Consider the following 15,680-nt stretch of genomic DNA (forward strand, 5'->3'; position numbering starts at 1 on the left):
TACTACTTGCTGCTTGCTGCTGGTGGCCTAGCGGTAAGAGCGTGCGACTTGCAATCCGGAGGTCGCGGGTTCGAACCCCGGCTCGTACCAATGAGTTTTTCGGAACTTATGTACGAAATATCATTTGATATTTACCAGTCGCTTTTCGGTGAAGGAAAACATCGTGAGGAAACCGGACTAATCCCTAAACGGGCCTAGTTTACCCTCTGGGTTGGAAGGTCAGATGGCAGTCGCTTTCGTAAAAACTAGTGCCCACGCCAATTACTGGGATTAGTTGCCAAGCGGACCCCAGGCTCCCATGAGCCGTGGCAAAATGCCGGGACAACGCGAGGAAGAAGACTAATTGATACTACTTAACTTACCAAATAATTATCCGAGGATATGAACCAGAAGAACTTCTCAAACCAGTAGGTCTTCCTGGCTTTACTGATGGAGCTGATGGTCTGAGCCTCTTTCAAGGTCTGTTTGGTCTTCCGCTCGGCGCTCTTGAGGGCCTTGTCTGCTGACTCCAGGGTCTTCTGCTGCTTCTTTGCTGCATTGCGTTTCATGTCGTAGTATCTGAGTAAAAAGGCATTTCAAAGTTTGTGACTCTTGCTTTTAATATGGACTTTATTACTATTAAAACAAGGTAGAAAATAAAATGTATAAAACTACAGGCTAAGCGCAAATTAAATGTTGTAAGAATTAATGCTTCAAACAGATAAGGGCCCTGTCAATCCCTAGAATTTTATCAAATTTTTGTTTTTTTTTTTAATGCCCTGTATGCCAGCCCTTTAAGCAAAATCTCATAGAAAAAGGGGCAAGCTATGATAGCGCCATCTATGCAAACCTTTGGCAGTTGCCAACCCCATTGAGTGGCTTTGTTCACGTAGAAGTAGTTAAAAACTTTTAAACCCATTTGCCATCTCTAAGGTGTAGACCAGCGGTCGGCAACCTTTTAGCAGCCAAGGGCCACATAGTAGTTAACGAAGTGGACTCGGGCCGCACTTTGTTAATATTTATGACTTTATCGGACATTGTCGTTTGTCAATATTACATACAAAATAGCCATGGAGGCTCGCGGGCCGCAAGTGACAGGTTTACGGGCCGCAGGTTGCCGACCGCTGGTGTAGACTGTAGATTATAGAAGTGTACTTTACTCACTTTCTAGCATTAGCGAAGGCCGTCAAAGACAGGTCGATGTCGACACACATAGGCGGCACCTCATCCTCGTACGGGTCAGAGAGGGACAGCGTTACGTGGTTCGTGTTCAGCTTCAAATGTTTTATGCAGGAGGCGATCGGGTCGTTGTTCTCCTTGGCCGTGTTTACGAGGAGCGTTATGTCGTCCCAGGACATCTATAAGAAAATCGTTATGATAACTACTTTCATAGCCATATAATATATACAGTGAAACCTGGTTAAGTGGGACCTGGATAAGTGAGAAACCTCTATAGCTGGGACTCATGGTGCGGTCCCGACACTTTAGCACTGAATTACCTCTGTTAGTGAGATAAAACGAACCTCTGTAACTGGGATTAGTTGTTGTGATTTTTAAGTCACATTTACCTCTATAATTGAGACAGAGAGTGTATTTTACCTCTTTTACTGAGACTATATTTATAAGATCACATGGAATTGACCTCTGTATCTGAGAGAACGTCAATCTATGACCTCTCTAACTTGGACTTTATTGATCAATTTCCGTATTCTTACTAAATCTTAGTCTATCTACAAATTCCGCATTTGCTTAATTGTGTCTAAACGACTTCAAGTTTCATTTAGGTACTTTATGTAGTTAAAACTATAGAAACGAAAACTGAAAAATCTTGATAGTAACACGAATAAACAAATTTTCATTTAATAGATTCCTAAGACGCAATGAAGTCCGTATCAAATTTAATTGAAAAAATATATCCTTTGGAAATTCATTCAAAATAAATTCAAAGAAATATTTAAACAGACTTAAAAAATATTTAGGGACAAGGATTATTTTACCTTATTTATTTTTAAAGATAATTACAAAATACCTTATTAACCACCTCTATAACTGAAATATATCCTCTATTCTCACCTCTATTAGTGGGACCCTTTGTAAATGAGACAGAAATTTATATGTACCTGGCTAACTGAGAGCCTGGGTAAGTGGAATACCTCTTTAAGTGAGACAAAACTGCTCGTCCCTTGAGATCTCACTTATCCAGGTTTCACAGTAGTATATGGTACCTAGCTGAAAAGTTATCAGCCAATGCAAAAAATTACCAACTGACAAAGAAAAGTGAATGAATGGGCATCCTAAATACGTATCATAATTATACGCAGCAAAGGTCAGATTCTAGACCTAAAACAAGAAAAGCAACATGGCGAATTGGATTCTCCGATTAGGTACTAGATTATTATCTGATTAACCTTTTAACTGCCGTAGACTGATATAATCATAAGACATACAAAATCGGGCTCATCTCGCCGCGGTCTGATAAATGAAACAAAATTCGTACCGCCGGCGACACGAGCACGCTCGATCAAAAATTCTAAGGCGTTTAAAAGATTAATAATCACACGAAATCACTTAATTAATGATTTGATTGTGCTATTGGCACCCCTTCGGGTGGTTCATGGTGCTTTTACGAGTAAATCCGTGGCCATAAACGAAGCCACCATTTTGAACTCACTCTTCTTCTTCCTCGCGTTGTCCCGGCATTTTGCCACGGCTCATGGGAGCCTGGGGTCCGCTTGGCAACTAATCCCAGGTAATTGGCGTGGGCACTAGTTTTTACGAAAGCGACTGCCATCTGACCTTCCAACCCAGAGGGTAAACTAGGCCCGTATTGGGATTAGTCCGGTTTCCTCACGATGTTTTCCTACACCGAAAAGCGACTGGTAAATATCAAATGATATTTCGTACATAAGTTCCGAAAAACTCATTGGTACGAGCCGGGATTCGAACCCGCGACCTCCGGATTGCAAGTCGAACGCTCTTACCGCTAGGCCACCAGCGCATTTTGAACTCAATATAGATGTAATTATCATCGGCGAAACGAAATTCCACAGACTTCGCAGGTTCGGTCACCTATTAAGAATGGGAGAGGATCGAGCTGCCAAGAGTACCTGGGAAGACCGACTAGCGACTGGTGGCCGCCCAGTAGGTCGTCCCAGCTAGATACCGCTGGGGAGACAGTATGTATGTATGTCACTTTATTGCACATAAACAGGTTTACATAAAACGGACAAAAACAAAACAAAAATAAGAATGTTATGTACAAAGGCGAACTTATCCCTAAAAGGGATCTCTTCCAGCTAACCTTTGAGAAAATGCGAAAGGATCAAACACTAACAGGTGAAAGACAATTTAATATGGACAAATAGCAATATGAGAATTTTGGATACACATAAAGGAAGACGAGAGCAATAAATAAAGAGAAAACCAGTACTACCTACTCATAAATACGCATAAACTATAAACATACTTATACATATATAAACAGTGTGGAAGCGGATCTGCGATCTGCGTCAGCTTCAAGCCGATAACATAGAGAAAAAAAAATACATAGAGTGCTCACTCCATACATCAGTTTTAGTACCAAAAAGACTATTAGCATCTAGCATCGAGTAGCGGAACTATCAGTACTGCTACTTGACAATAGATGTAGCACCGACCGGAAAGTCTTATGCTGTTGAGATAAGACTTTCCGGTCGGTGCTACATCTATTGTCAAGTAGCAGTACTGATAGTTCCGCTACTCGATGCTAGATGTAGACACTGAAATTAATAGTCTGAACTGATGTATGGAGTGAGCACTCTTGTCTTACTTATTTCTCTATGCCGATAATTAGCAGGAAACGGCGCAGGATCGGGAAAAGTGGTGTACTCTCGTCTCGGAGGCCAAGACCCTTTTGGGTCGCTGAGCTATGTTAGTTAGTTACAGGTGTTAGCTTGGGTTTTTTCCACAACTAACCTGGTTGGCGATGGCAGCTTGTATAGCGAGCCTCGCTTGTTCGACTAGCGGTTCATTCCTTGATATTAGTTCAGCCGCCTGCCGGTCAGTGACTTGAAGGTCTTCCAACTCGTTAACTCGTTTCTCGTGGTCTTTCCGTACATTCTGGAGTTTTTTCATGGCTTCTCGCTCTACTTGGATAGTCTGGAAGGAGACAGGAGTATTAGGGAGGTGTTATAATATATTTCATCGTTGTCTAGTTTATCCAAGAGTCAGAATCTAGTGTTAGCACTCGTACGGTATCATTTTTCCAATAGAGCGTTTTAAAGGGCTATTAGGATTTCTTTATTTTTGTATCCTAGACTAGCGACCCGCCCCGGCTTCGCACGGGTTAACAAATTATACATAAACCTTCCTCTTGAATCACTCTATCTATTAAAAAAAACCGTATCAAAATCCGTTGCGTAGTTTTCAACATCTAAGCATACATAGGGACAGACAGACAGCGGGAAGCGACTTTGTTTTATACTCTGTAGTAATGGGCGATTCTATTTAAAGGTGTAAAAATATGGGTGCACAAAACATCTCCAAAATATGTCCCATAGCTCTTACGTCAGCAAATTAAGAACAATGGGACATATTTTTGAGTATATTGTCTACACCCATATTTTGATACTTCACTGTACCTTTAACATTTATTTATTATTTATTTATTAACATTATTGCACAAATTTACACAAAAAGAGTACAAATAGCGGACTTAACGCCTTGAGGCGTTCTCTACCAGTTAACCATTAGGCTAAACAGTGACTGTTACACATTTGTGTTATATTTGGGAATTTTCATATTAATCATAATAATCATAATCATTTATTCAATGCATCCATGGTATTTTACGAAGGTGTTTAAGGTTTAATAAGTACAAACATGGACCCTACTAGAGTGTAGCATTTTACATGCATATTCTTACCCATTGGGTATATAGTGGGTGAATATTGGCTTACAACTACAAAAGGAAGATAATCTTAACATTTTCATTAGTATACAGGGTGCTTCCTGTAACAGGAGCAATAAATTAAACTGTAGGTTGTACTCCTAAAACTGACCAACATTTGTTCAGCAACTTTTGAAAATAACTCATGTTTTGATTTTTATTACACTTTAAAGTTTATTCTAAGACGCAATGTATTGCAAATTTTGTTATGTTTAAAGCGTGACAAGCAACGTCAAACACACTGATGTCAGCGTACATTGAAGGCAATATTTATTTTGTATGAAAAAGAGGAAGTCTAAAGAATTCATAATTTTTAAAAGTTGGTGAACCAATGTTGGTCAGTTTGAGGAGTACAGCCTTCAGTTTAATTTATTGCTCCTGTTACAGGAAGCACCCTGTATAAGTTTTCTATTGTACTCATCACATTATTATTTCTACTCTAAATCACGATGGAAGGGAGTATACCTTTAAGTCAATCTTCTGTCCCTCCAGCCCCGAATAGAATTCGTCCACGGCTCGGTCAAACGAGTCGTACTCCGCGTAGGGCTGCGCCTTGTGCTGCGCGTACAGCATCGGGTGAAACTCCACGTTGGTGAGGAAAAAGGCGTCCTCGCCTGGCTGGGGCTGCGGACGTTCCTCCTTCTTCTGAGTGATGTAGCCCTGGTACAATAGTTATTTGTACAACAAGAGATCAAAGTTTGATATTTCTTCGAGTGCTTATTTTGAGTCCCGCGTAAGCGAAAGATTCTATACTAATTCTAATTTAGAATCTTGAGCGTAGTAAGGGACTCAAAAGCGCACGAGATGTAAATAACTTTGATCTCGTGTAGTTCACAAAACTTTTCACCTCAGCAGTGAGAACATATTAGAGAACCCGAAAAATGTATTCAATTAAGTTTTCACCTCAGCAGCTCGAACAAGGGTACTTTGCTACTTAAAAACAGTGAGCAAAATCGCATTTTGCTCACTGAGTGAGCAAAATCGCATTTTGCTCATTTTGTCTCATTCAGTGAGCAAAATGCGATTTTGCTCACTGTTTTTAAGTAGCAAAGTACCCTTGTTCGAGCTGCTGAGGTGAAAAAAATAATATCATAATTTGTATAATATGTTTTTCCGCTTTGTCGGGGCCTCCGCGCGCTGCGGTCGATCGTAGAGAACCGTTAGATACTCGCACCAACACGGGTGCGCTATAGATTCATGGAATATTACAGATATAAACGTGTTTTGCCTGATATGATGATGATATTCTTAAAATTCAGGTATCGTTTTGGGTCGTCCCATTCGTTTTTCGTCAAGTTCTTAAATTAGTCCTATTCTGCTTTCGTCACTCACTCTACATTGAAAGCCACCGACGATTGTGACGAATGTAGAATGAGTGACGAAAGCAGAATAGGACTAATTTAAGAACTTGACGAAAAACGAATGGGACGACCCAAGACGATACCAAAATTCACGCGCTTTCGTGGATACGCGTATTTATATTGAAAAACCTATAGATGTTGGTCAAATCCCAGTCTTACCACAAAAGAAATAAGGTTACCTTGCCACTTCCCGCCTGGCTGTCTACATCAACACTTCAGCTTTCCTTACGGTTTCTATAGCAGCATGTCCAAATCTCGTTCTACATTAAATCCCTTCCTAGAGTATATGCCATAGCAATTCCAACCATAACACAAGTGAAATAAGGTTACCTTTGCCACTTCCCTCCTCGCGGTCGCCATTAACTCCTCAGCCTTTTTCACAGCTTCTACCAGCTTGTCCAAATCCCGTTCTACAGAGAAACCCTTCCCAGGTTCCGTGCTGATCTTCATGTTGCCCGTCAGGCCAGACTCCAGGAGAACGTGGTCTATTATCGCTGGACCATATTCTGTGGTCATAAAATATAGATAGAATGAGACAATGATAAACCTCTCACTTTCTGTCATTGTTATTTTATATTGCTGTAAGTTTTAATGATAACATTATGTGTATAAATCAAATAACTGATTTGCAAGACCGAAGTGATCCCATAAGTGTTCCGTGAACAAAGTTTTGTACGGAACATTAAAGAAGGTTTTTAATACATACAATGTATTGCAGACAGTTTCTGACGTAATTTACCATTCGTTTCGAACTATACTCGGATGAATATAAAATATCGGACGCACAGCGTGGTCCGGCGCTGCCACTTAAATATCGAATGTAATTACTAAATAGATAGAAGGTTCATTTACTTCATTTTAAGCCCCGTCTCCATATCGCGCGGCAAACCATCGAACATTGGCTCGCGCGGCAGCCGCGCGCAATGGATACCGGGCTGCCGCGCGAGCCAACTCGATGCGCCCGGTATCCATTGCGCGCGGCTGCCGCGCGAGCCAATGTTCGATGGTTTGCCGCGCGATATGGAGACGGGCTTTACGTGTTTGATATGAATCCATCTTCCTAACCTTATTGTAATGATATAAGGCAGCATTTTCCAAACTATGGGTGGGCACCGAACGAGTATTTAGTGGGCCCTGAAACTACCATGGAATCTGAGCGTGAGCGATATTTTAGGGTGGAATCACATCTGTCAGCATCGAGCCGCATTTTATATATGAGAAATTGCTCGTTAGTATGAAGATGCGTACGCATGCTTTCAGCTTTCCGATGCGTACGCATCTTCATACTGACGAGCGATTTCTCATATATAAAATGCGGCTCGATGCTGACAGATGTGATTTCACCCTTATGCCCCCTTTTTAGGATAGGGTGTGTCCCGAATTAAGCAGTTTTTGTTAGGAGGGTTGGATCTCAGTCAACTTTGGGAACCACTGATATAAGGTCCACCAATTCAGTGACCAAGTCAGTTATGAGTGTCGGTAATTTCGCACCCTATTATTATGTCAACTTACCTAGGTTAGGGTTGAGTATTTTCTTAAGATTGTCTCCAGGTTTGCTGTTGGCTAGTATTTTCATCAAGCCCTCTGCGTCTGGAGGGTCAAAGTTCGACTTTGCTCTGTCTAGGGGATATTTTTCTTTTACTGCAAATCTGTAAAAGGAACAAACAAAATTAGTAACTAACTTTTAATGCACCGTCACTACAACTTATTAAAACAATTATCCTTTAAATTAATAGTAGTATCAAAGAGAACTTATATATATACACAGGACTTGACAGGACTAACATGGCAATATGTTTGACTCAAAAAAATGTGTAAAAATATTTCAAACCAATTTTTTATGGGTATATTTATACTTGAATTTACATCAAATTGTTTCAAACTACCACAAGCAATATGAAGTGATAGACCTGACATAGTTAGTTACTGCTTCTGGGCATTTTTCCGCACATCGACAACCATTGTGCCTATTTTGCGTGAAACGAGATAGCGCTATTCTAACCACCCCAGCTCCTCCATGAAGCCTAGCAATGTTTTTAGGTTGCTTAATGCTTCTTTTAGTGTGCACAGAGTCCCTAGGTATTTGCTCCTGTATACTTCTACCTGTTTGCAGTCTAGGAGAATGTTTTGTCGCTGACATAATAGTATTTTATGCAACCGTTGTTTAAGAGAGGTCAAAAAAGGCGAGTGGCGTGAGTAACAATTTAAGGCGAAGCCGAAAATTGTTAATAAACACGCCACGAGTATTTTTTGACTCAGTTAAACAACGTTGCATACAATATTTTTTCTACGACCAAACACTTACTTTGAAATAAAATTGTAAATTTAACAAATATTTTTAATTCAAGAAGTAGCAAAAATGGAGGGTACGTGCGGGAAAAGAATGAATGAAAAAAAAAAACATGTCTATGGTTCACTTATTTGTCAGAGATGACATTTAAATTTTAAAATAAGGTTGGCAACACTGTATTTCATTCAGTACTTTTTAAGTGGTCATTACACGAAGTATCGTAAAATCGCCAAAAAGATACTGCGTGTATGCACAAATTCTTTTTTGGGGAATAGACTAAAGACTTGTCTTGACAGCTATTAGTCTGGAGTTAAATTAAACACAAGTCGTCTCCTTCACGATTTTCGTAGACATCTCTTCTAAATACCTAAAACTGGTATGGATGTGTTCCTCGTGGTCTCTAGAATACGAATTGACCGGTTTTAGTTTATGGAGAGGGGGACGTGTCGATAAAAAGGGGGGGAATGTGGGCGGCCGACCAGCATTGATATTTGTTCACATCTTGAGTCCTATGGGACCGATCGGTTCGTTTCAGGTGTCGTTTGAAAGAGTATTAAACGTGCTATTATTGCTTCATAATAACTGTAGTCATAACTGTAGTCGTTTAGAAAATATTTTAAAATATATGATTTTTTACCGTGCATGGATGGCATAAGTACTGACAAAACATGCGTCTAACTCAATAAATTATAACTTTACCGCAATTAATGTTATTACAAAATATACGAGAAATTTCATTAGCTTTCTAAAAATATAAGGTTTATTGGTGTATGGTATTATATAACCATGTAATGATGAATTTTGTTCAGCATGGGTCACTACGCACCGTCACGTAAATGGCGGGCGACCGACCCCAACTGTTCATTGTTTCTCGGGTTCTATTTTACTGATCAATTGGTGATGGATACCATTAGAAAGAATGTTAAATGTACAATAATTGGTTTCTAATAACCGTAGTCATAACTGTAGTCATTTACAAAATAATCGAAAATATATGATTTTTACCGTGCATGGACATAAGTACTGGTAAAACATGCTTCTAACTCAATAGATTATAACATTACCGCAATAAATATTTTCAAAATATACGGGAAATTTTATGAGCTATCCAAAAATATAAGTTTTATTGCTTTATAATGTTGTATAAGGGGCATTTCATATGAAGCGGACAGGAAAAAAAAAGTGAGGTTCCCGAATTTGTTTATATTTGGTTTAGTTCTTCTTCTAGTAGGTATAAAACCGGACGCCAAATATTTTTTATATATGACGTTTATTTTAAAAATTATGAGCTTTTCAAAAATTACCGTAATTGAAATTCCGATTTTATTAAACTCGAATATCGAATAATTAAAATATATAACTTATTATTAAACCAAGCGTTTTGTATAGAATTTTTAATGATCTTTTCAGCGAAGAAATCATTTTTGAAAAATAAATAAAAAATAATGGTTAAAACCGGAAGTAAACTTTTCGAAACCATTTTTCGAAAACTTTGACCAGTTTTTTTTTATTTATTTTTATCTCAAAATATAGCCCTAAGTATGTACAAAATACACTAGAAGTTGCAGAATGGGATCTCCATTGGTTAAGACAATAGGTCAATAAATGTACATACATGTCGCCCTGAGTGCGACGTACCGTACTGGTCAGGGATGTTACAGAGCTCCGTTTCCGTTTCCGTTAAGTCGGAACTTCCGTTTGGTATTACACATCCGTTTCTGTTCCGGTTCCGTTACTTTTGAAATGGAAGTTATATCGGACAATTCGGATGTCAATGCTTAGCGCGGCAGCGGGACATGAGCGGTGTACATCAAAAACAAACAGGTTTATACCAGTCATTCGCTCATAGCCCCGCTTGCCACTTGCTGCAGTAATTAGATGTTCTGGTTTATCCGTGTTTTCGAATTTAAAGTACCTATTCGTATGTGTTCAATGATTTATAACTCAAGATAGGTTATAGGCGTTCCCAAATTGAAGCGCTTAACTTGTGACAAATTGGACAAGTTGCCTTTAGTCGCGGCTGGACAAGCGAGAAATGTGCACGTGCTAACGAGCTCCCGCACACAGAAAGAGAAAGAGACGACCTTATGTTTAACAACAAGTGTAAGAAAGATGGATGGAATTAGAAAATTAATCAAAAATAACAGATTTCTTCGTAGGCACAGAAATAAATATGGAAGTATTTTTTATGCTCCTCAAGTATGAGTATAACCTATCTATGGTTATATATCATTGTATGTGTTGTGTTGTGTAATGTATACCTACTGATAGTACTGACTCAGGCTCCGGTTCTGGTTCCGGTTCCGTTTTCGGTTCCGTTTCTGGTTCCGATAAACTAAATTTAAAACATCTGGTTCCGCTTTCGGTGCCGATAAAACCACATCCAGGGATGTAACGGAACATCCCTGGTACTGGTATAGCATATAGCAGCTGTTTTACTTATAAGAACATGTATTCAGTAAGACTGCTGGTAAATTCTAATCATAACATAATGAAATAAGAAAGTCAACAATTCTAACCAGTTTATTTCATAATTTTTATTATTTTACAATAAGAATTATAAGCTAAACAGCTGCTATATGTATGTATACCAGTACGGTACGTCGCACTCAGGGCGACATGTATGTACATTTATTGACCTATTGTCTTAACCAATAGAGATCCCATTCTGCAACTTCTAGTGTATTTTGTACATACTTAGGGCTATATTTTGAGATAAAAATAAATTAAAAAAAACTGGTCAAAGTTTTCGAAAAGTTTACTTGCGGTTTTAACCATTATTTTTTATTTATTTTTCAAAAATGATTTCTTCGCTGAAAAGATCATTAAAAATTCTATACAAAACGCTTGGTTTAATAATAAGTTATATATTTTAATTATTCGATATTCGAGTTTAAAAAAATCGGAATTTCAATTACGGTAATTTTTGAAAAGCTCATAATTTTTAAAATAAACGTCATATATAAAAAATATTTGGCGTCCGGTTTTATACCTACTAGAAGAAGAACTAAACCAAATATAAACAAATTCGGGAACCTCACTTTTTTTTTCCTGTCCGCTTCATATGAAATGCCCCATAACTAAGTAATCATGAATTTTGTTCAGCATGGGTACTGTGCACCGTCACGTAAATGGAGCCCGGCCATCGTTGAGTTTTCATTATATTTCAGGTTCTATTTTTCTGATACATGGTGGATACCATTTGCAAGCATATTAAATTTTCTGTGAATACTCGATTGTTTGAAATCTGAGGCCCAAAATAACCATTTTAAAAATATTAAAGAAAATGTTTAATTTTTACCTTAGAGGTTTGCTTAGTGACTGAAATAATTTGAGAAAGAGATAATGTAGTAAATATAGCGTGAAATTTTTAGAGTAAAATCAGCAAACTATTTATTAACTTTCCAAAAATATTGTTTAGTTACCGTACAACTATAAACATATATGTAGGTATGCCAGGACCAATTTCGCCAAGCAAGCAAACACACGGCGCGGCGAGCGCCTGGTAGACCAGCAGCAGTCTATTATTGTTTGACAGTACATTTTATAATGTAGGTATCCAAAATGATAAAATATATATAAATGATGGTTTGTTTGTTTTGTTTTTTTATCACAGGAAACGTAAGTATATTTTGACTCTTTTGACAAAAGCCCAGTTCTAGGTTCATAACATCGTTAAGTTCGTAGCTTTCATGATTGCAAAACCACTGCATATGAAGTACTTAATATCTGTGTTGTTATTTGACTCACGCGTCTACACGTAAAACGTTTTCAAACCCACTCCGTAGTTAATAATTTAAAATCACCTTTTTAGTGAGATCTGAGGCTTGTGGCGTTAAAGAGATATTTGTCGCCGCACGCTCCAGGATGCAAAATAAGTGACTACTATTTGAGTAGCAGCGTATGTCCACATAATAACTATCCGTGAAGTCCGGTTTTAAGTATAGTAATAGTAAGACAAGGTCAATATTGAGTAAACTATCTATATTATATTTATTTACTATTTTATTTTACGATCTAATTTATAGTTTTTGCTTACCTATTGATTCATTGGCGTTTGGCATTGTAGTTTTAGCTTGTAAGTATGACTCTATTGACAGTTATAAGATGTACTACGGTATTTAAATAACGCTCGTCTGTAACTACATGATCTTAGATCTATAATAGCGACTCATAACTTCTCTGTTCGACTGTAAGTCATACAAGAGAGTTAAGTAGCGATTGCGATATAAAAAGCTATAAGTAGAAGGCTTTATCACACGTTTAGAACCTTAAGTGCAAATTGCAGATTATTACTCATATAGATGTTAAGGTTGTTCAATTCACTTTGAGCTATAAGCTATAATACTAGCAGCTTAACATGCAATATAGCCAGTGTTGGCCGAACGTTAATCCCAATTACCATTAAAAATTAACCATTGAAAAGGTTAATTCGAATTAACCATTAACCATTGAAGGAAAATTAATTGTCAATTCGCATTAACATCAATTTGCATTAATATTAATTTATTTCGAACCATTAAAAATTAAAAAGAATTAATGGTTAATGCTTCACAAACCATTAAAAATTAAATCAATTTTTAATGACAATTAAAAATATTATTGATAATTATCAATTAACAAAAATATATCGTAATTTTATAAAGGCGCCCGTTATTTTTATCTAGCTAGTGGACCTCAGGTTTGGTGCAACATAGAAACACGCCGTTTGGTCATCCGACTCGTCTTGATGAGCACTTGGGAGACCAGTACCCAAGATAGAGCTGATGCTGAACCCTGGGTGTACCTAGTGGAATTCAGGTTTGGTGCAACATACACATACGCCGTTTAGGCTATTCGACTCGTCACAATGAGCACTTGGGAGAGCAGTACCCAAGATGGAGCTGATGCTGAACCCTGGCTGTACCTAGTGGAACTCAGGTGTGGTGCAACATAGACACACGCCGTTTAGGCTATTCGACTCGTCACAATGAGCACTTGGGAGAGCAGTACCCAAGATGGAGCTGATGCTGAACCTTGGCTGTACCTAGTGGAACTCAGGTTTGGTGCAACATAGACAAACGCCGTTTTGGTCATCCGACTCGTCTTGGTGAGCACTTGGGAGAGCAGTACCCAAGATAGAGCTCATGCTGAACCCTGGCAGTACCTAATGGAACTCAGGTTTGGTGCAACATAGACAAACGCCGTTTTGGTCATCCGACTCGTCTTGATGAGCACTTGGAGAGCAGTACCCAAGGTAGAGCTGATGCTGAACCCTGGCAGTACCTAATGGAACTCAGGTTTGGTGCAACATAGACAAACGCCGTTTTGGTCATCCGACTCGTCTTGGTGAGCACTTAGGAGAGCAGTACCCAAGATAGAGCTGATGCTGAACCCTGGCTGTACCTAGTGGAACTCAGGTTTGGTGCAACATAGACACACGCCGTTTAGGCTATTCGACTCGTCACAATGAGCACTTGGGAGAGCAGTACCCAAGAGGGAGCTGATGCTGAACCTTGGCTGTACCTAGTGGAACTCAGGTTTGGTGCAACATAGACAAACGCCGTTTTGGTCATCCGACTCGTCTTGGTGAGCACTTGGGAGAGCAGTACCCAAGATAGAGCTGATGCTGAACCCTGGCAGTACCTAATGGAACTCAGGTTTGGTGCAACATAGACAAACGCCGTTTTGGTCATCCGACTCGTCTTGATGAGAACTTGGAGAGCAGTACCTAAGATAGAGCTAATGCTGAACCCTGGCAGTACCTAGTGGAACTCAGGTTTGGTGCAACATAAGACACACGCCGTTTTGGTCATCCGACTCGTCTTGATGAGCACTTGGGAGAGCAGTACCCAAGATAGAGCTGATGCTGAACCCTAGCAGTACCTAATGGAACTCAGGTTTGGTGCAACATAGACAAACGCCGTTTTGGTCATCCGACTCGTCTTGATGAGCACTTGGGAGAGCAGTGCCCAAGATAGAGCTGATGCTAAACCCTGGCAGTACCTAATGGAACTCAGGTCTGGTGCAACATAGACAAACGCCGTTTTAGTCATCCGACTCGTCTTGATGAGAACTTGGGAGAGCAGTACCCAAGATAGAGCTGATGCTGAACCCTGGCAGTACCTAGTGGAACTCAGGTTTGGTGCAACATAGACACACGCCGTTTTGGTCATCCTACTCGTCTTGATGAGCACTTGGGAGAGCAGTACCCAAGATAGAGCTGATGCTGAACCCTGGCAGTACCTAATGGACCTCAGGTTTGGTGCAACATAGACAAACGCCGTTTTGGTCATCCGACTCGTCTTGATGAGCACTTGGGAGAGCAGTACCCAAGATAGAGCTGATGCTGAACCCTGGCTATACCTAGTGGAACTCAGGTTTGGTGCAACATAGGCTCACGCTATTTAGGTCATCCGTCACATCTTGAACCTGCAGGTACTGCCAGGGTTCAGCATCAGCTCTATCTTGGGTACTGCTCTCCCAAGTGCTCGTCAAGATGTGACGGATGACCAAAACGGCGCTTGTCTATGTTGCACCAAACCTGAGTTCCATTAGGTACTGCCAGGGTTCAGCATCAGCTCTATCTTGGGTACTGCTCTCCCAAGTGCTCATCAAGACGAGTAGGATGACCAAAACGGCGTGTGTCTATGTTGCATCAAACCTGAGTTCCACTAGGTACTGCCAGGGTTCAGCATCAGCTCTATCTTGGGTACTGCTCTCCCAAGTGCTCATCAAGACGAGTCGGATGACTAAAACGGCGTTTGTCTATGTTGCACCAGACCTGAGTTCCATTAGGTACTGCCAGGGTTTAGCATCAGCTCTATCTTGGGCACTGCTCTCCCAAGTGCTCATCAAGACGAGTCGGATGACCAAAACGGCGTTTGTCTATGTTGCACCAAACCTGAGTTCCATTAGGTACTGCCAGGGTTCAGCATCAGCTCTATCTTGGGTACTGCTCTCCCAAGTGCTCATCAAGACGAGTCGGATGACCTAAACGGCGTGTGTCTATGTTGCACCAAACCTGAGTTCCACTAGGTACTGCCAGGGTTCAGCATCAGCTCTATCTTGGGTACTGCTCTCCCAAGTGCTCATCAAGACGAGTCGGATGACCAAAACGGCGTTTGTCTATGTTGCACCAAAC

At 39.8% G+C, this 15,680-nt stretch overlaps 1 protein-coding gene across 1 annotated transcript in view; it reads right to left on the reverse strand.

Moving 5' to 3' along the window:
* LOC134655842 (ribosome quality control complex subunit NEMF homolog) overlaps nucleotides 1-15,680 on the reverse strand; it is a 40,849-nt gene that overhangs the window by 20,672 nt on the left and 4,497 nt on the right. The window contains exons 4-9 of the mRNA XM_063511332.1: nucleotides 7,780-7,916; nucleotides 6,598-6,773; nucleotides 5,372-5,566; nucleotides 3,934-4,116; nucleotides 1,144-1,337; nucleotides 363-558 (exon numbers count right to left, since the gene is read on the reverse strand). Coding sequence (XP_063367402.1) covers nucleotides 363-558; nucleotides 1,144-1,337; nucleotides 3,934-4,116; nucleotides 5,372-5,566; nucleotides 6,598-6,773; nucleotides 7,780-7,916 — 1,081 coding nt within the window. The remainder of the gene's footprint in view (nucleotides 1-362; nucleotides 559-1,143; nucleotides 1,338-3,933; nucleotides 4,117-5,371; nucleotides 5,567-6,597; nucleotides 6,774-7,779; nucleotides 7,917-15,680) is intronic.

Source organism: Cydia amplana, chromosome 17 (genome assembly GCF_948474715.1).
Source record: "Cydia amplana chromosome 17, ilCydAmpl1.1, whole genome shotgun sequence".
In the NCBI taxonomy this organism is placed as follows: Eukaryota; Metazoa; Arthropoda; class Insecta; order Lepidoptera; family Tortricidae; genus Cydia; species Cydia amplana.